A 25344-nucleotide genomic window follows, 5' to 3' on the forward strand; every position below is an offset into this window, starting at 1 on the left:
AGGGAGGCCCTGGGAGGACCTCCCTGCTGCCGAAAATCAGAGCCATCATCATAGAAAGTCAAGGCAACGTCATCTTGACTTGGTATCGCCACCATTTAGCAGCGGTTGACCTTGAAATATATAAAAAAGGACGACCTTGGTCTTCTGAAAAATCTTAAAGCAGATTTTTATAAACACAGCATATTAAGCACATTCCTGTTTTCTTCCTATTGCAAATCATCAGCTCGTCCACATTCAGCCGTCCACTCGCGTGTTGCATGTGTTGTTCCTCCTACAACATGTAGTCCTCTGAGGCAGAGATCTTTGCGTGTGGTGGACACTGGACCAGGACACAGCTAAAATCTAAACCCCCAAGTCCTCCTTCTCCCCTGTTCTACCCCTGCAGGCCTAGGCTGACAACTCCAACACTTTGTTAGCCTAACGATGTGACAACTAGACGGTCTCCTCGCCAACCCGCTCTCCTGTTGCTTCCAGTTTGATGCAACGTCCTCTACACAGGCATGCGCAGATTCACTGTTTTGACCTTAACATGTCCCAACAGCTAATCTTTACTGAGCACCTGGTATATGTCAGGCACCATCCTGAATGTCTGGGATGCAAATTAAATCAACTAATTAAGCGCCTATCAAAGCTGATCTTGTATGCAGGATCCCTCTATAAGTTCACTCTAGATCTCCTCTGTGTTTTAAATCCCATCTTGAAATCTCAACCTAACACCAGTTTTGATGTTTGCCTTTCAGATAAGCAGGAAATGGGGTCTGCTATACTCCAAGTCTAAGGTTTTATAACAGTGTCTGACCTTATATTTACTCTAAGTCAACAGGTGCTCACCTCCCATAAGGCAATGGGAAAATATGATGATTGAATGCAAAATGTCACAGGTAGCACAAATCCCACGGTCATTTCAAGGAGACTCTTCACACACCTAAAGTAACCAAAAGCCAAAATGGATTATCATAGAATTCTGGAATAAATTTCCCAATGCTTTCACAGATCTCTGTCAATCCACTTCCATCTGACCACACTGCTCCACCACCCAGCGTGTGGACACTCTTGCTTGGACAAACTGTTGGATGTTTTTAGCTGAAGGGTAATTTATGTGCCAAATCATAAAATCTATCTTGAAAATATTAGAAAAAGTCAATATAATGAAAAGCTTTCCCTTGTCTCTTTCTTGAAATTCTTCTCTAGCTTAACCCAATTTCCCAAGTCACTTAGAGGCCTTTAAACAAAATGAAATCTTAATGATGTCTCTGCCATGAATAATTAATTGCTCATGTATAATCTTCTCAACAAAATCCATTCTCATTAGATTAGAGGCTTCCTCAAGATACGTGAGTTCATTATGGGCATTTTTACGTCTTTCTTGTATCTTTCCTTTGTGGCCTTCTTATCTGCGTCTCTGATCTGAGATCCCACCACCCAGACAACTTTCCCGAGAGCAAGAGTTGTCAGGCGATTGCAGACCTTGGAGACCTGGTGAACACAGGAAGCAGCAGAGTGAAGGTTTGAGCGTCCCACCGGAAGGGAGGGTCTTTCGGGGGAAGGAGAAGGATCTGGAGAAGCTGTGCCTCGCTCCCTCCTTAGAAACTGACTTCTTTATCCAGCACTCTTCCGTCTTCCTGGGAACATCCGGGTGACCAGCAAGCCCAGGCACGGAAGGACCACCAGCACAACAGAGCACCTGGTGATTTCTTTCCGGATGATGAGACGCAAGGTCACAGGCACAATTTCCTGCTCTTGGGGCAAATAGCTGGGCCCTGCTGTCCACTACAGTTCCAGCCACTTCCGGCCGCTGCATGTGATGAGCCTGGCTCTTGTGCCCTGCTCAGCCCTGCCTTTCCACCTTTCCCTGCTCCAGCCTCGCACACAAACGGGCTGAGTTGTTCCAGGTGCATTGCTGAATGGCATCAGACTTACTAAGTCTACATTCAAATTTAAAAAACCAATCTAGGTGATGTAAGAGCAAGGGGTGGCAGGGTCTGGGGAAGGGGCGGCAGGTTCCGTGCCCAGCCAAGAAGGTGGCAAGAAGAAGCCGCTGAAACAGCCCAACAAGCAGGCCAAGGAGATGACTGAGGAAGGCTTTCAAGCAAAGACAAAAGGAGGAGCTAAAAGCGAAGGCAGGGAAGGGCCCCTGGGCACAGGTGGAATTAAGGAATCTGACCAAACGCCAGCTGTCCCTTGTGCCTGAAGTGCTGATGCCCTTGACTGCATTCCTAGCTAGGCAGCTCGATTCCCGGCCAAAGCATCTATTGCCACCCGCAGTCAGAATGAAGTGTTTAGAGCTAAGCGTTATCTTGGAGCCTGTTGCACATTTACAAATAAACTTCTGTAAAACTATATCTCACTGTCTCCTTAGCTGTTTTCACTCAGCCATTCGCAGCTGTGACTTTAAAGTAAACCCAGCTAAGAACGCTTCGGAGCCTGCTCATTGGTCTTTGCTCTCCAAATTCTGATCACCTGGAATTAAACCACTTCATTGGAAAAAAAAATCTAGAAGAAAAGGATCTTGTGTGTAACTTCAAATGCTCGACTGAATTTCTGCTCCTAAACATAAGATACATGGATTGTGTCAAAATTATTCTTGTTTTTTAAAGTCATAGGCTAAAGAACAGTTAGGCATAGGATGCACCCAGCAGGTGTCAACTTTTTGCATGGATATACTCATCACGGATATACTCACGATTTCCTGTACTGTGTGCTCCGAGTAGGTGGAGACGCTCGCCCACCGTAACAAACCATGCTCGATCCTTTCCCCTTTTCACTACTGCTCCTAATGCTACAACGAGCATATTTCCACATAAAACTTTTCCAGTATTTAAGATTTCCTTAAGTTCCGCTGTTAGAAATAGAATTACTGGATCAGTGAATAGTGTTTCACAGGCAGGCATTTTGCACAGCAGTTAAGACCCTGCTCGATGCCAGCACCCCACACCAGAGTGCCTGGGTTTGAGCTCCAGCTCTGCTCGTGCACTCACTGGGAGGCAGCAGGTAAAGGCTCAAGTAAAGTGCCTGGGTTCACAAAACCCACCTGGGAGACCCGGATTGAGGTCCTAACTACTGGCTTCCGCCTGACCCACTTAGAGGCATTTGCAGGCATTTGGGGAGTGAACCAGCAGATGCAAGACCTCTGCCTGTCTCTGTCTCTCTGCCTTTCAAATACAGTTTATATATATTTACATACATATATATATATTTGAAAGAAAGGATCGTATGTAGATCCTTGAGACACATTGTGAAATAGCTCTCCCAAAATGCTCTTCCAGTTTATGCTCCCATATATCCCGTGACCGGAACAAGGGGAAGAATGTGAACCAATATTCAATTTTAGGTGATCATAATGTACTCAACAGAGATGCTTTAAATGTTTATTGTGAAATGTATAGAACATATGGAAAAGATGTAAAACATCTGTGATTTAAAGAATAACAGTAAGATTCACAAGCATGCACCCATCAATCACTTTACGAAAACAGACTCGTGTGCGTACCTTAGAAGCTTGCGCCCTGCGCCTGAGTGGGAGACCTGGAAGAAGTTCCCGGCTCCCGGCCAGCTCCGGCTATTGCAACAGTTTGGGAAGTAAACCAGCAAATGGAAGATCTTTTTCTCTCTCCCGCTAATAAATAAATTAATATTTTTAAAAGAGAAAGATTTACTTATTCGAAAGGCAGAGAGACAGGGACCCCTCCTCTTAAGCGCGTGCTGCACACACTCCAGGAGCTCAGCCTGAGGAACCTTGGCGAGCCCGACTTCAGCCAGGTGGCAAAGACCAATGTCAAGAGCGATAAACTGGGGCCAGCGCTGCAGCGCAGCTGGTAAAGCCTCCACCTGCGGTGCCGGCATCCCATACGGGCGCCCGTTCATGTCCCAGCTGCTCCTCTTCTGATACAGCTCTCTGCTTATGGCCTGGGAAAGCAGTGGAAGATGGCCCAAGTGCTTGGGCCCCTGCACCTGCATGGGAGACCTGGAAGAAGCTCCTGGCTCCTGGCTCCTGGCTTCGGATTGGCCAACTGCGGCCATTGCAGCCATTTGGGAAGTGAACCAACAGATGGAAGACCTCTCTCTCTGTCTCTGCCTCTCTGTAACTCTACCTCTCAAATAAATAAATACATACATAATCTTTTTTTTTAAGTGATAAGTTATGTGATAGTGTGTATCCAAATAGTGTCACAAAACTGTCATTGTTCCTCTGTGGCCTGCCTCCTAATATCACATAACCCTAGACAAAATCCTAAGAAAAATGCCACTCAAGACCCAGCAGAGGTACATCCCCTACCTGATCTGCACTCCTCGAAGCAGTCAAGGTCATTAAAACCACGAAAGCGGGCCGGCGCCGCGGCTCACTAGGCTAATCCTCCGCCTAGCGGCGCCGGCACACCGGGTTCTAGTCCCGGTCGGGGCACCGGATTCTGTCCTGGTTGCCCCTCTTCCAGGCCAGCTCTCTGCTGTGGCCAGGGAGTGCAGTGGAGGATGGCCCAAGTCCTTGGGCCCTGCACCCCATGGGAGACCAGGAGAAGCACCTGGCTCCTGGCTCCTGCCATCGGATCAGCACGGTGCGCGGGCCGCAGCGCGCCGGCCACGGCGGCCATTGGAGGGTGAACCAACGGCAAAGGAAGACCTTTCTCTCTGTCTCTCTCTCTCTCACTGTCCACTCTGCCTGTCAAAAAAAAAAAAAAAAAAAAAAAACACGAAAGCACGAGAAACCATACAGGCTACAGCAGCATAAGGAGACATGACAACGAAGCTTAGGGTGGTGATCTTCAGGGCCGGCGCTGTGGCAAAGCAGGTGAAGCCGCTGTCTGCAAAGCCAGCATCCCATATGGGCACCGGTTTGAGTCTCGGCTGCCCCACTTCCCGTCCAGCTTGTGGCCTGGAAAGGCAATGGAACATCGTCCAAGTGCTTGGGCCCCTGCACCCATGTGGGAGACCCGGAAGAGGCTCGTGGCTTTGGCCTGGCCCAGCTTAGCCACTGTGGCCATTTGGGGAGTGAACCAGTAGATGGAAAACCTCTCTGTCTCTCCCTCTCTCTATGTAACTCTGCCTTTCAAATAAATAAAATTAATATTTTTTTAAAAAATGGTGATCTCCAAGGGGATTCTGGGCCAGAAAAGGGAAGGGAAGACGCAGAACATCCGAGTAACGTACAGCTTTAGCGAATCCTGACGGATCGGCATCGGCCAGCCCACTGCAACAAGAGTGCCTACCTAGGACGGCCGCTAACAAGGAGAGAGCCCGGAGCGGATATGTGAGCCCCGTCCGTACCCCCTCATGGCAATTCTCTGTAACTGTAGAACTGTTCTAAAATTTAAAACGTATTTTAACAAAAGCTTAGGAAGTCAAAGAAAATTATCTAAAGAGTCAGGGAGCACTTGTGTTTGCGAGGCAGACAGTGGAGCTAAAACCCCCGTGACGTCCCCTAAGCCTGGGGACAGAAGGACTCCCCCCAGAGCGGCCAAGCAGCGCGTGAGGCCTGAGCTGCTGTCTCCCTCAGCGAACACTGTGCCCCCTGGGTGGCTCGCCGCTGGTCTGTCCCGCGGGGCCGGCTGTCACAGCTTCCCCTGGCCCTTGCCTGGAGAGCAACGGGCGAGTCAGGATGGGCGTGGGGCCTAGCGGCTGGGACCTGCCCCGTGTCCGGACGCCCGGGCCTCATTCCTGGCCCCAGCTCCTGCGCCCAGCTGTCTGCGAACGTGCACCTGGGGCAGCGGCAGGTCGGGGTGCAGGTGGCTGAGTGCCTGCCACCGCGTGGGGTGCCTGGCGCGAGTCCTCAGCTTCCGTCCGGCCCAGCCCTGGCCATTGCAGGCATTTGGGGATGCACCAGGAGGTAGGAACTCCTCTCTCTCTCTCTCTCTCTCTCTCTCTGCGCCTCTCGAATAAATCGTAAAATTCGTAATAGTGGGCTGCCCAAGCACTGGGCACCGGCTGTGGACACGGAAGGCCCTTCCCGGGGCGGCGTCCGCAGTCTCAGCCGTGAGTCCCTGCACACGGGGTCGACCTCCTTCTCCATGTCCTGATGCTTACCACACTCCAGAACAATACGGATGTAGCATTGTTATAATTTCTGTTCTTATTTAACCGTAAATGGGGGATAACTTCAAACCTGACCAAAAAGTTGCAAAAATCCTATGAAGAAATTTGCGCACACCTTCACCCAGCGTCCTCAAATGTTAACATCTTAGCTGCAGTTCCATGATGGGATGCAAGGAAACTAGATTTGAAGCAGTACCTCCAACCCGGATCCGCCGGTGCCGGCCACAGCGCGCCCTCCGGTGTGGGGTTCGGGGTCAGGGCCTCGCTCTGCCGTGGGGTCCCACGCCATGCCCCTCGCCCTCCTGGAGGGGGCAGGTCCTCAATCCTGTCTTTCACGACCCTGACCCTGTGCAGAGTGCAAGTCAGTCTCAGAAACCCATTGATTGATGATCTCCCCGAAATTGTAAAATATTTTTTTATTTTCATTTTATTTGAGAGGCAGAGAGGTCTTTCATGTGCTGGTTCACTCCTCAAATGCCCATAAAAGCTGGGCCTGGGCCATGCTCAGCCGGAGGGTCCCGCATGGCTGGCAGGGACCTAGTCCTTGCGCCATCAGCTGATGCCTCTCAGGTGTGCATTAGAGGGAGTGGGGTCACGAGCACCTCCCCGCGAGGTGTATTATTAAAGGCAGCTCTTGGGTAAGGTGCAGATGTCAGGGCCGGAGCCTGGACGTGGGCTCTCATGCCAGACACCCTGCGTCCCCCAGAAGTCCCTAAAGTCACCTGTGGAGGCTAGGGAAATGGCCGGGGGTCGGAGGGGGGGGAGGCAGGACTGCACTCCTACTGGGATTACAGACAAACTGAGCTTGCACATCTACAGGCTCCTGAGCACCCACCACGGGGCCCCTCTGCCAGCTGCCTGGGCGCCCCACGGCATTCGCAGAGGCTGGCCGCTGCATGCATGCGCAGGTCCACTGGCCAGGGCTGGCTGCAACCAGAAATCCAATCTACAGCCTTCCAAGCAAACCCGGCCTGCCCATCCTGCACGTCCTGGAGCCACTAGAGGGCGCTGCCTCCAGCCTCCCCAAACCTCAGCTTCAGGGACACAGTCTTCTACCCTCTCTCACACTAAGGTAGCATGGCCCCCTCCAGCGCCCCCAGGTACTGGAGTAACCTTTCGCGCGGCGCAGCCTTCGACATATGTGGTGTGATGGCGCCATCTTGTGCCCAAATTCGTGAAGTGCAGCCATCCCATCCCTGCCGCTCCAGTCACGGCTATTGGAGTGTAACTAATAATGGGGCAGAGGCTGATGACTTTGAGAAAGCAACATGTCAAGATTTAATAAGCTCACTAAATTTCCCGATGTAGCAATCCAGTGTGGTTCACCAGGAAGAAGTAAGACGAATGCCCGTTCTGCTCCTGTTCAATGTGGCTTGCTCAGTCTCTGGGTGCCCCTGAACCTTATTTTCCTATTTAATATGGAGCTAAAAACATCCACATTAAAGGCAAAAATAATATCTATATCATAGGTACATCAGAACGTACTACAGAGGCATTAGGTTTATAGCAGGACCCGACAAACCTGTCTCCCCTCTCAGCTTCCTCCCTAGCCTCCTAGATCTCCATGCCAACCTGCAGCCATCAAAATCGAAGAGACCCATCCTAAGAGTTATGCTCCTGTGTATCCCAAAAGTCAGACGAGCTGGAATGCCGGGAGTCACTTCACGGCTTTGGAACAGGATCTCTCTGTGTTGAACACCAGCTCTAACGACTGCTGTTTTTCCATCTGTAAAGTAGAAACGGTAACAACGATCATGTACCAGCCAGGATTATTGTGAGAATGAAATAAGTGAACGCTTGCAACGTGCTTAGAACAGCATGCATATGCTGATGGTGTCATTAATAGTCTTTCCTAGCCAGCCTGTGCCAAAGTAGCAGGGGTCGAGTGAGGGGAGGCTCAGAACAAGTGTTGATTTGATATAAAAGAAAAATGTTACATTTCTTATCCTTTTGAATAGCACACACCACCCCAACATCCCCCGCTCAGAGTCTGGCTGTCTTTGAGCAGCTCCAAGTCTGAGTCAGCTACGCGGGCCCTCCCCAAGGTGAGGCAGCACCCGGCACACCCCCTGACCTCCACAAGCTACATATGCCTGCTAACCCAGGCTTGATCATGAACACCCCGTGCCCTGGTGGAGCGCCTTCCCTGCACGTCCACTCTGTCTGCTCAACATACCAGCTTCCTTCAACGCCTCGCCATCTTTTCCATCTCCACGCTCTCTGCACCCTTATATTTAAGGTGCTCTGTTTTGGAACCTCGGAGGATCAGATTTTGTTCTTTTTCCAGGCTGACAGCATTGGCAGTCATGTTTGCCCGATGTAGATACTGAAGCATCCGGGCTGAAACTGCCTTCTGCTTGTTTTCTGTTCGTTCCCTCTCTTCTGTGCGCCTTTCTCTCTTTTCTTGCCTTATTTTATTATTTGCTAGGACCCAACTGTCTTGGAAGTTTACATTCTTTTGTTCTTTCAGAAGTGCCATGGAAAGAGATGCCCCTGGTTCATTCGTTTCCCATATAAATTAGCGTCTTCACTATTTCCAGACAATTCAAGGACCTCAGGAGACTCCCACTCCACTTACGTCCCGCCAGACTTGCCTGCCTTTTAAAGGGTCGTGTGTTTCAGTTCTTTATAAACTGAAGACCTGCACAGTAGGACACCAGCGTTTTATGTCAGTGTCCACCGAGGCTTCCTCCTGCAGTTAGCTGTCCCACTGCTTCCCATCCCTTCCTGTACCTCCATGCTCTGATCTGCAGCCCTCTCCCCTCCGCTGGAGAAACCGCCTCGTGCTTTCCTTGGAAACCTTGTCACAGGGCAAATTCTCTCACTTGCCTGCAAATGTCTTTTGAAGGATGCGCTGGCTGCATATAGTCTTCTAAGTGGGTGATTAGTTTTTTAAGTTCTTTGAACTTCACCTTCCCAATGAGTCTTCCAGAAATTCTCAGCTTCTCAGCCACTGCCCTTGAGTGAGCAAGTGCCTTGAGGGGAAACTGATCCCAAAGGCAGGGTTCACCTCCGCAGTATCGGTCCCCGCTTTCTCCACAGCCTTTTTACGCCTTGATACACACATTACGGCTTTTCCAGTTTTCTCTGCACAAGGATTGGTGTAAAACAAGCGAATCACTGTTTGCTTGAGGCTGAACTCTCCACACGCCTTACTGTATAATTAGCTGATTTTATTGAAGAGTTCCAAGTCTGGAGTAGAACAGATTTGGGTTCAAATCTCTATTGTGCGACTTTCTAGCTGTGTGATGTTAGGTGAACTGTCTTTTTGTCATCTGGCGAATGGACGTAACAGGAGTATCTACCTTGAGTCGTTTCTAAGGATTTACTTTAAAACACAGGCGTAGCAGGAATAGAGCCATGTTAATTTTGAAAGGCTTCTACTCATCTTCGCAGTTATCCCTATGGAAGGGACGGAACAGCGCAGCTGTGAGCCGTGAGCCGGAGCGGGGGTGCCTGCTCGAGACCCCGTGCAGGTCTTAGCTTCTCCCTCGGCCCCTCCAGCTCACGGTGGAAGAGCTTCCAGCACCATGGGGAGTACTCTGGGCCTGCACCGATCAGCTGGAGGAAGAATCAGGATTTAGCAGTAGGGACAAGAAAATATGCTTTATTAGCAAGATGTGCGAAAATGGCCCTGCACTGGGCCCCCAAATTTAATGGGAGCGGGCAGGTCAGCCACTGGGGCTTGCTCTGGGAAGGGCAGAGCATTTGCTGGGCCTGGGCCTCCCGGTGCCCAGGGAAGGCTTCCCCCTTCCTCAGGGTCCTGCTCGGTAGAAAGGTCACAGGGGCTCTGAAACAGGAGCCCTGAGCGATTATTCTGTGCTCTTTGATAAGAAAACCTTTTTTAAATTTTTTCACAGATCCCATACTATCGTGTACTGCAAGCCTTGCCCTGCTCCTCTGCACTTGTGTTCGAGAAGCATTATCAGAGACTTCTCTTCGTTGTGAAATGACTTTGGTGTTCAGAGTTTGAAACCTACAAAATCTTATCACCACGCAAACTATAAAACCACGCTGCGGGTTTCTCCCGCTCGCCTGGGCTGCGGCTTGCGTGTGACGCTGGCATGGCTGCCCGCGGAGGTGAGCCAACTGGCCACAGGCAGCCTCTCCCAGGTACGGCTTGGTAGTGAAGAGCACCACGTGCCAGAGCCTGGCACGGTTTCGCTGATTCCAGAAATGGAAGCCCCAGGGCCTGACCTGCCCCACAACTACAGGAAGCTGACATTATTCATCAACACAGCACTGTCTTAACAGTGAGGCAAAACTTGCCACTGGCAGTGTGCAGCTAATGTTGCAAACATTTCAACAGTGTTGACGCAAAGAGCCAAAAAACCCAGAGAGATCACTGGCAGATAGGTGGCATCAAACCGTCCCACCAAACCAGGGTGCAAATGTGTCCTGTTCTTCCAGTCCTGGGGATCACTGTGCTTTTGCCCAGCTAACATAAGCTAACATCCTCACTCTAGGAAGCCAGGTCTCTACGGTGATGCGTAAGTAACAGGAAGTCCCAGAGGTGCCAGTCCAGAAACAACTCCTGGCTGTTGCTGGTGCCCATGTCGCCTGGAGACCACTGTCTGTGCTTCTGTGCTGCTTTTTGCCATCTGAAAACCATCTCTAAGCTAGTGCCAGCATCTTGGAACCATCTGGTCCCTGTGTGGACACAGCCCCTCGCTGAATGGTCCAAAGCACAGATGACCCTGAGCTGTAGTTTTGTACAAAGACGTACTGGAAATGAGGCTCACATAAGGGAGTTAACAAAGTAGGGAAAATGAGGGTGGGTGGTGCATCCCAGGGCCCTTACAACCCACGGCCGCACCCTTCCCAGGGGGATCTGTGACTAGCGGCTTCCTCTCTAGGCCCTGCCTGCAGTGAGGAAGGCCTGCTCCTCTCCTGCACAGGCGTGTCCCCCAAACGCTGCTCCCCTTGATGGATTCCACAGCTCCAATTCTCCTCTCCCCAGCTCCTAACAGGAGAGACTGAGCAATCACATAATTGTCTCTGCCCCTGCCTCAGGACCTGGCCACTGGAGTATTTCTGCCAGCAGTGACCGCTTAGTTAGCTCCCAGGCTAAAAACGCAGACCTGCCCTCTGGGCACGATAACTGCACCAGCCCGGAGAAAAGCCACAGCGCCCTCTGTCGAACATCTATCTGCCCAGTCCTGATTTTTTCTGATTACAGTTAGCAATAACGATCCTGAAAGCTAAATCTCATCTACGTATGATATTTTTTCAAACCTTTGCTGGTTGAAAAGGTATGCGTTCACTCAGTCTGCAGGTAAACGGCAGGCAGTCTTCCGGAACTGGGGCTGGAACAATGAGCATAAATATGCTGCTCTCAAGCCTCGGAGCCCTCACACATTGTGAGAGTGAAAGAAGGAAATAAACAAACTGCAACAGCATTAAATGCCAAGTAAATTGTACTTCCAGAGAAAAGTCCTCCTAAGGAACTGGCGATCATGCCGAGATCTGATGTCAACAAAGGAAGGACTACGGTGTTTGGAGCAAAAAGATCAGCAACCTAAAAAGCCCTGGGATGAGCAGGAGACAGTGCTGGAACTCAAGACCTAGCCAAAGTGCAGGCTTTGCGGAGCTCAGATTGACGGAGGAGGCAAGGGCCCAGGCTTTCGGGACTTTGCAAGCCACGTTAACCAGTCTGATCTTCACTCAGAGAACAAGACTGCGCTCTTCTGAACACGTCATACCTGCTGGAATGGCTACAGGCTACTCGTATCTGATACGCCCTACAGCCTCACCAACACTGAGCAACAACTCCACAGTTTAACTTCCACGTACTAAGTCTGTGTGTGTATTTACTGCCCATTCGTGTTGGAGTACTGTCTTATTTTATTAACTGGACCCATTTTTTTTTTTTTTGCTGGACTCAATTTAAGACTTAATTGCCTTTTCTATCTTTTTTCTAATTGTTTGCCTTTAAATTTTATATATATATTATATAACTATGGATACTTCCAAAATTAGTGAAAAATAGAATTAGAAGATAAGCTTCTTTTTGATGCAAAAGTACTGTGAAATCCTTGCAGATGAGGGGTCTTTGAAAAGTTCATGAAAAACACATACTTGAGAAAACTATGCATGGATTTTACATTTTGGGGGGGTACCAAAAAGAAACTTATTAATTCCATTTTTCTAAAAACTTTCTGAAGTAACTTCATATACAGCAATCTTTTAATGATTCTGCCAGGAGGTGTTTTCTAACCCTAGATTATATAAGCATCCATCTACATTTTCTGTTAGAATTCCCATACAGCAATTGTTCAGTCAAACACAGTATCTCGAATGCCCTCTACAAATAGAAACCTAATACTACATTTCAAAGAGTTGGTCAGTAATCCCTTAAAATGTCACCTTTATCATTGTAAGTGAGTAACTTAGAAGACAACGCATGACTACTTTCTCAATCTCTACTCTGTTCTGTTATCTACCTGTATATCTCTGTACCAATACCACACTGATAATTTTATAATGCATTTCCTGTTTGACAGAATCCTCCCCTCCACGTCTGTTTGATTTTTAGTTAGCTATCCTGTGGGAAACTCGCTCCTTCTTATGAAATACTAAATGGCATGTACAGGACTTTAGATAAGCCTGTAAGGCTTCAGACTACCTGAGAACAAGAACATCCATCTGGAATGGAAGGAGGTAGAAAACCCCGAAGACTGCAGCAAGCCTTCCAAACAACTGCCAAGAGTGACACCAGTGTCTACACGTGGGAGTGTGTTGTTGCAGAGTCTGAACAAATACCCCATAGGACCATTTACCATAATTCATCATTGCTTTTTTATTTAAAAAAATTACAGGGAGCAATTTCCAGCACATCTTGTTCTATAAAAGTACTACTGCCTGTATCAAACACTTTGTATCACTGTTAATTCCACTGAAGAGCTGCCTTTTTTTTTTTAAGGTACTAATTCCAATTGATGGGATACATTGCCCTCAAAATAGAAAGTGTCCACCATTTACTCAAATTTCAAAATTAAGAATATTGAGACATTTATTGCTTTATGTCTGGGCAAGATTCTACTAGCACATTTTTGGTAAATAATAATCTTTATTAAAAACTATGAGGTCATTCTGTTTAAAACTTTCAGGATAATTCACAGAAAATAGATATATTTATTCAAATTACACATTGAAGGGCTGGGTTACTTGCTTTGGATATTTACATGTGAAGCAGCTCTTTAAAGAAATGAGAAAAACACAGACAGGTCTGTGTGTCTTGGTGCACTATGCATAATTTAAATGAACAGACCTGGAAGGCCAATACTGTTACTCTATGTTGTTAGGATCTTTAAAAAAAAAATCAGACATTTAGTAGTCCATTTGTGCTTAAAATATTCATATGCATGAGAAGCTTAAAGGGAAAAAAAACACCTCTGTACATGATATTCAAAAGAAAGTTATAAATTTTTTTGAAATTGCACTGTTATTTAGCCCACTTTCCTCACGTCAGACCCTCCTTTGCAGCTGGCACAGTCTCTCGGGTCTAGTTGGCAACCTGGGGAGGCCCCTCCGGGATCAGCGAAGTGAAGAAAGTGGTGATGAACGACCACGCGGCAGCCATTAGCCCAGGCCTCGGAACTGCACTGGCGTCTTCGCCTGCGTCTTCCCCGCTCTCATCTTCCAGCCCGTCGTCCATGAGACGCTCCTGCCAAAGGAAACCAGCAGCACACTCCTCAGTGATCCGACAGCTGGGAAGGAAAGAGTAAGCTCTTCTCGATACACATAAGGACTGCAAGTGTGTAGTAAGGGAGTGGTGCAAATGTGGTCGTTGGAAATGTCGGAGTCCAAAGCTGGCAAATTAAGTTCCCCCACGTTCAAGTCTGACAGGGACGAACACCAACAAAATACAGTAAATTCTTGCCATGTTCTTCATGTCCTGTCTAGGCTGTTCTCCCCGCTTGAGTCTAAGACAAGAAGAGTACTTCAAGGCATTCAGGGGAGACAGAATTACAATATAAGTTTAGATTGGCACTAAAAAGTTAAAAATCTACACATACAAGGGTCTTCAAAAAGTTTGTGGAAAATGTCTATTGTCCAGAAACTATGCATGGATTTCAAAATGTTTTATTCAGTATTATACTCTAAGTTCTTCCACATGAAACCACCACAATATATCTGTTAGCTTTTCTGCATAAGCCACTCCACAAACATTTATGGAACATCCATGATTTTTTTGTTATCATGTTTGTCCTATAGAATGTTGGGAAAATATATACATTTAAACTACACAAAAGCCTCAATATTAACTTCCCATCTCCAACCTTGGTATTAACGCCCAGTCCCTAACCTCAGCGCTAACATACCATCTCCTCAAGTTCCAGGTTGTGTGCGTTTTGCCCATCGTTGTTGACTTCAGCGTTATTGTTGGGAGCCTGTTGTTGACCTCCTTCCTGCCTAAAAGGAAACCATCCAGCTTGGTGTCTACTCAGGAAAATAAAGAGAAAAGAAAATAAGCCACAGTTGTTTTTATTTCTAACACTATTCAAACATCAGGGTCCGATAAGGGGAAGGTGTCTATAACTGAAACTAGGACAAGACCAAATTGCTCACTGCAGGCCAGGTACTGCCTTTCTCAAAAGAGTGACAGCAAAACAAGAACCAATTCAAATCTAAAAGTCTATCATGGTTTCACTGGTTCTGTTACATATCAGAAAAATCTTTTTCGGTATTTTTCTAAATGAACTACAATTATACATTTTTTTTATCCCTGAGGAGAAAAAGCAGCAAGTGAAAAATTTGTTACTTATGAAAAAACTTGACCTATACCTAGGACTTAACTCTTGATAACTATGATGAACAACAGCATTGTGTGCAAGAACATCAAATACTTCTTCCATGTCTCACTGAACTAGCAATATTTATAAAATGCAGGAAACAAAATCTAAACAATTCTCACAAAACATCCCTACAAAACCCAGCCCGCCCCACTCTGGGAGCAGAAGCCTGGGTAACGCTAAAGCCCAACGTTCATATTCCCTCACTTGGCATTAACGACAGACTCCCTGATCCAGACCCTGCTCTACTTAGAAAGTAGAGAAATCAGGGCCGGTGCTGTGGTACACTAGGGTAAGCCTCTGCCTGCAGCACCAGCATCCCAGATGGGCACCGGTTCAAGTCTCAGCTGCTCCTCTTCCGATCCAGCTCCCTGTTAATGGGAAAGCAGCAGAAGATGGCCCAAATGTTTGGGCCCCTGCAACCACATGGAGGACCTGGAAGAAGCTTGTGGCTTCGGCTATTTCTGGCCATTGTGGCCATCTGGGGAGTGAGCCAGCTGATGGAAGATCTCTTTTTCTGTCTCTCTCTCTCTCTGTAACTCAGCTTCTCAAATAAACAAATAAATTCTTTAAAAAAAAAGGTAAAAAAATCACAAAAATTGAACATCACTCACAAGTAAACCAGCAGCATGGCTCCCATGACCATGATAAAGCGGCTAAAGGAAGAGTAGAAGTACACAATGCTAAGGAGAATCGCGGCGCGTGAGAGTGTGTACATCCAGTCTAGCCAGTCTCGGTTGAAGTCTTCTTCGTTGAGCACCGGGCCTCCCTGTGCATTCATCTGAACGTTCTCATTCACAGGTCGATTTTCCTGGGCCACTAGATTTGGAGCCGGTGGGGGATCCTCTCCAGCAACATGTGCCAAATTTAGAGGCTGTGGAGCAGCAGGCTGGGCAGGGTTGGCATCTGATGTGGCCTGAGCTGAAACTGCAGCTTGACTGAAATATCACCAAATAAATATTAGAAAGAAAATCCCATGCTACAGTTTTTTCAAACTTCCTAGGGAGTCATTTTTCATAAACCTCATATGGACTGTCACACTCCTACACTACAAGTCTTAGGTAAACGCAAATTCCAGTGGAAAAGTGGAGCCAAGATTGATGGCAGGTATAGCGCTGGAGAGGATGCTCTCTTATCCTGGGAATCTAAGACAGCATGGAAGAGGCAGAAGAAACAAAGGCAATGAGCACTCTTGTCTGCCTCCCATGAACCTACCTGACACTAAGAAAGTGAGTCCAGACCTTTTCACTAATGGCCCCTCTTATCTACTTGGAATGAATACTCTAAGCTAACCATCTCGCCCTCAGATCCGTGTTTTGAAAGAGTTGCCTAAAATTGTGTATTATTAATGATTACCCTACTATCAATGAGAAATGACTTATGCTAGCATTTTATTAATTGCTCAGTTATTCTTTTTAAAATTTAACTCCAATTTATTTGAAAGGCAGGGAGACGGAGACAGAGAGATCTTCCATGGGCTGGTTTACTCCCCAAATGCCTGCAACAGCTGGGGCTGGGCCAGGCCAAAGACAGGAGCCAAGAACTCAATTCAGGTCTCTCACATGGGTGGCAGGGACCCAACTACTTGAGCCATTACTTGCTGCATCCCAGGGTGGACAGTAGCAGGAAGCTGGAATTGAAAGTAGAACCTAGACTCCTACCCAGTAACAAGGGATGTGAGTATCCCAAGTGGCATCTTAACCACTGCCCCAAACGCCTGCCCCAGAGTTAGTATTTTAGGTACTAAATACATCTCAGGGAAGAAGCCCTCCATGTCAATCTACTTTATGGAAACTCCAATGGGGGCCCACTGGTCCTTATTAATTTAGGAAGAAAAGCATTCTTATATTCCTGAAGTTTGCTTATAATTTGCATAAAAGTCAAAATGAATTTTCCTGTAACAAGTTCCTAGTAAAATGATAATTTATCTAGGATCTGCTTTAAATTATTTAACAAAAAGGGTAAGGTTGTAGAAAAAGACTGACAAGAAGTGATAAATGCTGAAGCTGGGTGGTAAGCACACTGGGATTTATTTTACTATTCTATCTATCTTGTGATGTTGATCAACTTTTTACTGAAAACATTTAAACAATCATGATGGCAAAAGGAAATTAAGTAACTATTTCCTAGGCTACAAAAGACTTAATATGTAAACAGGTATGCTAATAATCTCATATCTGTCTGGGACTTTTTAGTTTTTTCAAAGCATTATCTGCCTTATGGATATTGGGACACCCAGGTGAGCTATTTTATCTGAGAAGGTAAGACTCAGGCGTTGAGTGATGTGCGTGAGATGACATGATTTAGCAGCAAGCTGCAGGAAGCGCCACTGACCTCGCTCGGTTCTCTTGAGGCTTACAAATGAGACAAAGGCTGGAAAGCATCCAGCAAGCACTGGGCACAAAGTGGTCACTCAAATGCAACCATTCCCATAGCAACAGATAAGGTAGAAACAGCCTGCCTGGAGCCAAGGGCTTAGGACAGACAGCATCAGCACACGAGGTTCATAAAACAGGTTAGCTTTCTGGGAAAAGGTCTGGAGGAAGGACAAGGACACAGACTCCACACTGTAGGCCAGAGAGCCAGCAGCTCCTCTGGGAAATGGGAATGACCAATTCAATTACATGTTAAGAATGTTAAGCTGGCAGTAGAATGAGGAAACACAGTAAAGAGCCTAAAAGGAGAAGGAGCTTTTGAAGTAAAGTGGGTTTAAAAATGAGAAAATATCTGGGCAAAATACTGGAAGTAGGACGTGGGGAAAGACAGAAACTCCATGAGCTCATCTTCCAAGGTCACTGGTTCAGGGATACAAAAGCCAGAATCAAAGATGGTTAAGGTTAAGAGCTTGGATGATGATGAAGACATCAAAGGAGTAGTCAGAAGGAAAACGTGCTTACAGAGAATGTAGTCAAATTCCAGACAGTGAATTTGATATCTAGGTAGTTTCCCTATGGAGATTTTCCAACAAGCAAGCAGAAATACCTCATGAAGCAGGAGAAGAATAAGGAGTCATCCGCAAGGAGCTAACATCTAAGGCCATGGAAGGAAGAAATCCAAGAAGACTTCACCAGGACGGAATCCTGTCTTCCCTACCAGCTGTGACTGCAAGGGGAAAATGGGTTATCAAGTGGACAAAAAAAGAATGATCAGAAAGATAACAGAATCACAGAAACATGGAGAGAACATTAAAGAGGAGCCGGTCAACATCAAACGAATGCATAGGAAGCACAGAAGAATGGAGGCTAAGAAATGTACTCAGTGCTAAGACTGTTCCATGCCAACCAGAACCAAGACTTACAAAGTACCGAGAGAGAGACCGGCATTGTGGCTACGGCCTGTGATGCCAGTATCCCACCTGGGCATCAGTTCATGTCCTGGCTGCTCCAATTCCAATCCAGCTCCCTGCTAATGCACCTGGAAAATAGCAGAGGATAGCCCAGGTGCCTGGGCCCCTGCCACACACGTGGGAGACCACACTGAAGATGAAGCTTCTGACTCCTGGCTTCAACCTGCTCCATCACTGGCTGTTGTGGCCATTTGGAAAGGGAACCAGCAGATGGAAGATCTCTCTCTCTCTCTCTCTCTCTCTCTCTCTCTCCTTCTCTCTGTAACTCTCCCTTTATTTTTTTACAGTTTTTTTTAACTTTTATTTAACAAATATAAATTTCCAAAGTACAGCTTATGGATTACAGTTGCTTTCCCCCCCCATAACTTCCCTCCCACCTGCAACCCTCCCATCTCCCGTTCCCTCTCCCATTCCATTCACATCAAGATTCATTTTCAATTATCTTTATATACAGAAGATCAATTTATTATATACTAAGTAAAGATTTCAACAGTTTGCACCCACACAGAAACACAGAGTGTAAAGTACTATTTGAGTACTAGTTATAGCATTAATTCACATTGTACAACACATTAAGGACAGAGATCTTACATGAGGAGTAAATGCACAGTGACTCCTGTTGTTGACATAACAAATTGACACTCTTACTTATGGCGTCAGTAATCACCCTAGGCTCTTGTCACGAGTTGCCAAGGCTATGGAAGCCTTTTGAGTTCGCCGACTCCAATATTATTTAGACAATGTCATAGTCAAAGTGGAAGTTCTCTCCTCCCTTCAGAGAAAGGTACCTCCTTCCTTGATGGCCTGTTCTTTCCACTGAGATCTCACTCGCAGAGATCTTTCACTTAGGTTTTTGTTTTTTGTTTTTTCCCAGAGTGTCTTGGCTTTCCATGCCTAAAATACTCTCATGGGCTTTTCAGCCAGATCCAAATGCCTTAAGGGCTGCTTCTGAGGCCAGAGTGCTGTTTAGGACATCTGCCATTCTATGAGTCTACTGTGTATCCCGCTTCCATGTTGGCTCGTTCTCTCCTTTTTAATTCTATCAGTTAGTATTAGCAGACACTAGTCTTGTTTATGTGATCCCTTTGACTCTTAATCTGATCATTATGATCAATTGTGAACTGAAACTGATCACTTGGACTAGTGAGCTGGCATTGGTACATGCCACCTTGATGGGATTGAACTGGAATCCCCTGGCACATTTCTAACTCTACCTTTTGGGGCAAGTCCGATTGAGCATGTCCCAAGTTGTACATCTCCTCCCTCTCTTATTCCCACTCTTATATTTAACAGGGATCACTTTTCAGTTAAATTTAAACACCTAAGAATAATTGTGTGTTAATTAAAGAGTTCAACCAATAGTATTAAGTTGTAACTCTCCCTTTCAAATAAATAAATAAGCCTTTTTTTTCAAAAGGACAGTGAGAGTGCAGTACACGTACCAGCTCTACAGATATGCTCACTTTGATGTGATTCTTTCCATTCCCTTTTCCATCTGATTTCTTTCAATCTCTCCAGATAGATTTGCTGCCTTACAGTGAAATGTTCCTAAGTTTTTCCCCTTGTATATGTATAAAATGTAACAGCAAAGAAAGCATCCAAATACTGCTAAATGTAATGAAGAAAAAGAGGAAGGAGCCAGGAGCACATATAATCGATGTGAACCAGAGGTGAACCCTTTCTCCTTTAGCCAAATAATTTCAAGGAGATGTCTGTGAATTCTGTCTCATAATAATTTGTAATAACCAATTAAATTCATTAGCGAATGAAATCCAAACCAAGATAAAAAAAAATATCAAGCCAAGAACACAGTGAGTAACTACAGTCATGGATCAGGTTAACTTACTATTGCATGTAATACTGATGAGCGTACAGCTGCTGCCACCACAGCATCTGCAGCGGGCTGAAAGCAGGATAGGCCGGGAGCCCCGGTGGAACAGCCTGCTCAGGAGACTGGTTGTCCACATTTCTGCAGGAAAGAAATGAAGCCTTTTAATCCTCTGGGAGTTAAAAACATTTCTTCAATTTTCTATTTCTGGACTACAAATTAAGCAGCCACTAACAAAAATGTATTTAAATCATCCTGGAAAGAAAAATACTTATTATCAACATTCTTCCATTGAGACAAAATGACTGATGATAAGTTAACCCAGGGCCCAAGTATATAACTTACACCTCAGCCCAATTTTTATGAGAAAACAAAGCAAGACCACAAAATGTGTAACAAACCTGAAATTTGTTATCTTCTCATTTCAGTACATAAAACCACAAATAACTTTCATTTGAGATACACCCTCCTTAAGAACCAAAGCCCTAAAATAAACTTTGTAACAAAATATTTTGAGGAATAGGGAACGAGTCAAATGATATTCTACATTAGTAATAAAATATTATTAAAAAATATAGCAGGCCGGCGCCGCGGCTCAATAGGCTAATCCTCCGCCTTGTGGCGCCAGCACACCGGGTTCTAGTCCCGGTCGGGGTGCCGGATTCTGTCCCGGTTGCCCCTCTTCCAGGCCAGCTCTCTGCTGTGGCCAGGGAGTGCAGTGGAGGATGGCCCAAGTGCTTGGGCCCTGCACCCCATGGGAGACCAGGAGAAGCACCTGGCTCCTGCCATCGGATCAGCGCGGTGCGCCGGCCGTGGTGCACCGGCTGCGGCGGCCATTGGAGGGTGAACCAACGGCAAAAGGAAGACCTTTCTCTCTGTCTCTCTCTCTCACTGTCCACTCTGCCTGTCAACAAAAAAAAGAAAAACAAATAAAAATATAGTAGCTATGGGACTGACGCTATGGCATAGCCAGTAAGGCCGCTGCCTGCAGTGCTGGCATCCCATATGGGTGCTGGTTCAAGTTCCGGTTGCTCCAGTTCCAATCCAGCTCTCTGCTATGGCCTGGGAAAGCAGTAGAAGATGGCCCCAGTGCTTGGGCCCCTGCACCCTCATGGAAGACCCAGAAGAAGTTCCTGGCTCCTTGGCTTCAGATCGGCCCAGCTCCAACCATTGCAGCCATTTCAGGAGTGAACCAGCAGATGGAAGACCTCTCTCTCTCTGCCTCTACCTCTCTGTAACTCTGTCTTTCAAATAAATAAATAAATCTTAAAAAAAAAAAAAAAAAAAAACAAGCTGAAACTTATTTAAATTTATCAAGCCCCAGAAACAGCTACCAGTTTACATGCAACATTGGGATAGAATAAAATGATGAATGATAACCATGAGGACATAGCCCAATCTAGGTCACCATGAGAAATAACACAGAATGACAACAAAACGGTGTGAAATAACAAAAGAGGAAAGAAGGGAAATAGATTATAAGGGCCTTTGGGAACATCAAACAAATGCAATATGCTGATCTCCGAATAGTGATCCAAGCAAAATAACTATACAAAGATGCATGAAACAGAAAACTGAACACAAAATGAACTGGTATTAGATTACAATAAAGAATTTAAATTTGGTGAGTTTTCAAATGATATTGTGATTAAGATTTTTCAAGTTCATCTGTCATATCCATTATATACAGTAAATACAGATGAAATGATATGACTAGGTTTTGCTTTAAACTTCGTCCCAAGGGAGAAAAAAGGGAGAAGTAAGGGGACAGTTGAAAAACATCAGTCTGTTAATAGTTGTTGATGCTGTCTGTTAGGTACCTTGGGATTTATTATAATATGGCAGTGTTTCAAAAAACTTACGGGCAAGAATGTATTTGGCCTTGCAGTTAAGACATCTATGTCTTATTCAGAGTACCTGGGTTTGATTCCCAGCTCCAGTTCCTAGCTCCAAATTCCTGCTAATGCAAAACCTGGGAGGCGACCATGATAATTAACGTAGTCTGGTTCTTGCCACCCATGTGGGAGACCTGGCCAGCATTCCTCACCCTGAGCTTTGGCCCCAGCCCAGTACCAGCCATGGCAGACACTTTGGGAGTGAATCAGTAGATAGGAGTTCTCTCTTTTTCTCTCTATCCATCTGCCTCTCAATAAATAAGTGTTTAAAAACTGTGGAAAGACAATTAAAAGATGTGGTTATTTTGGTGCAAAAAAATTTGAAATCCATTCATAGTTCTTCCGTAATATACATGTCCCACAAACTCATAAATTCTTTGCTTTGTGACTATTTAAAAAGAATAAAGTCTTCAAATTTTTTTAAAAGCAGTGAATAAAAATTTTGTTTAACCTAAACATAGATAAACAGGGACTGGTTCATTAAATTATAGTAATTTATATAATGAAATATTATGTAATTGAGAAGGAACAGACCAGCTCATGTGCATCAAAATGGGACAATCATTAATGTATTTGGTGAAAAAACAAGATGTAGGCTAATGTTTATAGAAATCATGTACTACTTGCACAAGCTTATTTTATCTCTGGAGTAATACAGAGAAAAAAGCAAATAAAGGCTGCCTCTGAGGAGAGCAACAGGGAGTTAGAAGACACAGAATGAAAATCTTCAATACTTTTTTGTTTACTTTTAAAATGGTTTCGTGCACACTGTGCACACCTCTTAGAAAACAAGTTTTAAAAAATTGGCCTGTTTACTGGCCTCTCAGAACAGACTGTGTGCTCCTAAGAACAGAGAATAATGCTAACTCCAGCATTTAGCACGATGAATACGTGTTGAACAACTTCATATGAACATCAAGAAACCACTGAGAATAAAACACTGGTTACAGGCAACTACTCAGTAACTCACGAATTCTGTTTTTAAATTCTTCAACATTAGACAAAAACATGTGAGGTTAACAACATGGTGAAAACTGCAACTATATGGGGCAGGTAAGTGTTTGGCCCGGCACTGGTTGGGATACCTTAAGACAGTGGTTAGGATGCCTGAATCCCATATTAGAATATCTGGGTTCAATTTCCAGCTCCAGCTCCTCACTAGCTTCCTGATAATGCAAACCCTGCGAGGTACAGTGATGGCTCAAGTAACTGACGCCCTGCCACCAACATGGGAGACCTGGACTGAGTTCCTGGCTCTGTACTTCAGCCTAACTCACTTCTAGCTGCTGAAGGTACTGCGATAGTGAACCAGCAAATGGAAGCACTGTCCATCTGTCTGTGTGCTTCTCCCTCTCTCTCTCTCTTTCTCTCTCTCTCTCTCCTCCTCCCTCTCCCTCTCTCAAATAAACTTACCCAAGAAACCACAAAACTCTAAAAAAACGAACTACAACCATATTACAGAAAATCACTTGCCAAGAAAAGGCTGCTAGAAGGATTTACCAAATGTTAACAAACCATTGTCCTTGGATCACTGGGCAGGTAATTTCCTCCTTTCTTTCTTTATTTTTTTCTGAACTCTTTTAACAATTCAAATAAGTGTTTTGGGTTTTGTGTATGTGTGTGTTTGGAGCTTGCTTACAAAAAGACAAAAGAGTGGGAACATGGGGAAAATACAACTATTTGAAATGTGCTATATGAGTTTCTCAACATTCTTCACACACAGAAACTAGCCAGAGCATAACCCAGACCTCTCTCTGGCCTCGGAAAGTCCACACAAGGAAACTGCTGACATTCATGTGTGGGAGGAACTCCCAGCTGCTGGCAGAAGTCCCAATGGCCTGTTTGTTCTTTCGGGATAGACTATACCTGTACGTACTGTAAGATAAAAACTAAATATAGAAAGAAAAAAATAGAATGTGGCAAATTCCCTGGAATACATGGGATTGGTAGAATACAACTGCAATTATAACAAAAATCAAGATCTAGACAAAATTTCACTCACAATTATATACGTGAAGGATATAGCAGAAGACACTAACATGTTTTCAAAGGTCAAGAATTACAGAGGTCAGGAGATAAAAAGAACTGGAAACTTTAATAATCAGGAACAGATTCTTTCATAGCAATCTGTTAAGTTAACCTTAGCTCCGCTCCCTCACTCCACCTGATTCAGAGCCACACCATGGGATCCCCAGGTCCCCAGAACCTGCCTTCTCCAGCCTCTCCACCCTGGCTGAACCTCCCTTAAAGACAGACAGCTCCAGCGTTACCACCTCAGAGGCCCCCCATCCTCCAGGCAGAGTCCGTCACCCTCCTCCAGGCTCACGAAAGCACAGGAGCAGTTGGTGATTCATTTGCCAACGTGACCTACTTCCAGGGACAGCAAGAACAGAAGTCACTTTCCTGTCCTGTGTGGCCAGCACACAGCAAATTCTACAGCAAGCATTTACTCAGTGAAGTCACAGGGTATCCACGTGAACAGATCATTTCATGTGGTCACCAACGCTTAAAATCTACAAGGAGCTCTGACTACAGAAATGCTTTTAATAGGGGAAGAGGAGAAACCACCATTATAAACAAAGTCAAAATACAAGTGAAAACCTAGAAACAGACACTAAAACAAATGATACAGAAAACAGGGAGTCATGTGAGGAAGGCTGTTAAGGATACAGACTTCCAAATCAGATAGGAATTTGATGTCTGGATCTGTTACTGACTACTTCTGCCAACTCAGGTAGGGACAAAACCTTTAAGCCTCATTCCTTTCAACCATTAAATAGGAGAACATAGGACCTAGAGCAAAGAACTGATGTAAAATGTAATGAAGGGTGCCGAAGCTATAGCGCAGCAGGTTAACGCCCTAGCAGGCATCCCGCATGGGCACCAGTTCAAGACCCGGCTGCTCCACTTCCTATCCAGCTCTCTACTATGGCCTGGGAAAGCAGTAGAAGATGGACCAAGTCCTTGGGCCCCTGCACCAGTGTGGGAGACCAGGAAGAAGTTCCAGACTCCTGATTTCGGATTGGTGTAGCTCCAGCCGTTGCAGCCAACTGGGGAGTGAATCATTAGATGGAAGACCTCTCTCTCTCTCTCCCTCTTTCTGCGCCTCTCCTCTCTCTGTGTAACTCTGATTTTCAAATAAATAAATAATTCTTTAAAAAAATGTAATGTAGACATGTGTAAGTACTCAATATAACACTTACTTTGGGCTAATGCTCAATTAAGTATAAATATCCCTTCAGATAAGGAACCTTCACAGTGAATTTTTAAAGGTATCCACAAACAAACAGTTCACAAAACAAAACATGTTTATCATGTCTCAATTTAAATCAAGGACATTCCAATTTATCACACAGGTAAGTGGACATGTATAACAGAATGAGGAATAGGGCTATCTAACAACTGCTGCTGAGAGTAAAGTGGAACAACTTTACTGCAATTTTACAATGAAGT

General features: G+C 45.5%; 1 protein-coding gene across 6 annotated transcripts in view; it reads right to left on the reverse strand.

Moving 5' to 3' along the window:
* Window positions 1-12801: 12801 nt before the first annotated feature.
* The window catches only part of HERPUD2 (HERPUD family member 2), an 81822-nt gene continuing 69279 nt past the window's right edge, over window positions 12802-25344 (reverse strand). For all 6 annotated transcript variants that reach the window (XM_008261633.5, XM_008261634.5, XM_017344424.4 and 3 more), the window contains 4 exons: window positions 20015-20137; window positions 15437-15760; window positions 14352-14469; window positions 12802-13693 (listed from right to left, as the gene is read on the reverse strand). In XM_008261633.5, the coding sequence (XP_008259855.3) occupies window positions 13532-13693; window positions 14352-14469; window positions 15437-15760; window positions 20015-20137 (727 nt within the window). In that variant the 3' untranslated portion in view covers window positions 12802-13531. The remainder of the gene's footprint in view (window positions 13694-14351; window positions 14470-15436; window positions 15761-20014; window positions 20138-25344) is intronic.

This window comes from Oryctolagus cuniculus, chromosome 16 (assembly GCF_051225735.1).
Source record: "Oryctolagus cuniculus isolate XC-2025 breed Fujian yellow rabbit chromosome 16, ASM5122573v1, whole genome shotgun sequence".
NCBI classification, from domain to species: domain Eukaryota; kingdom Metazoa; phylum Chordata; class Mammalia; order Lagomorpha; family Leporidae; genus Oryctolagus; species Oryctolagus cuniculus.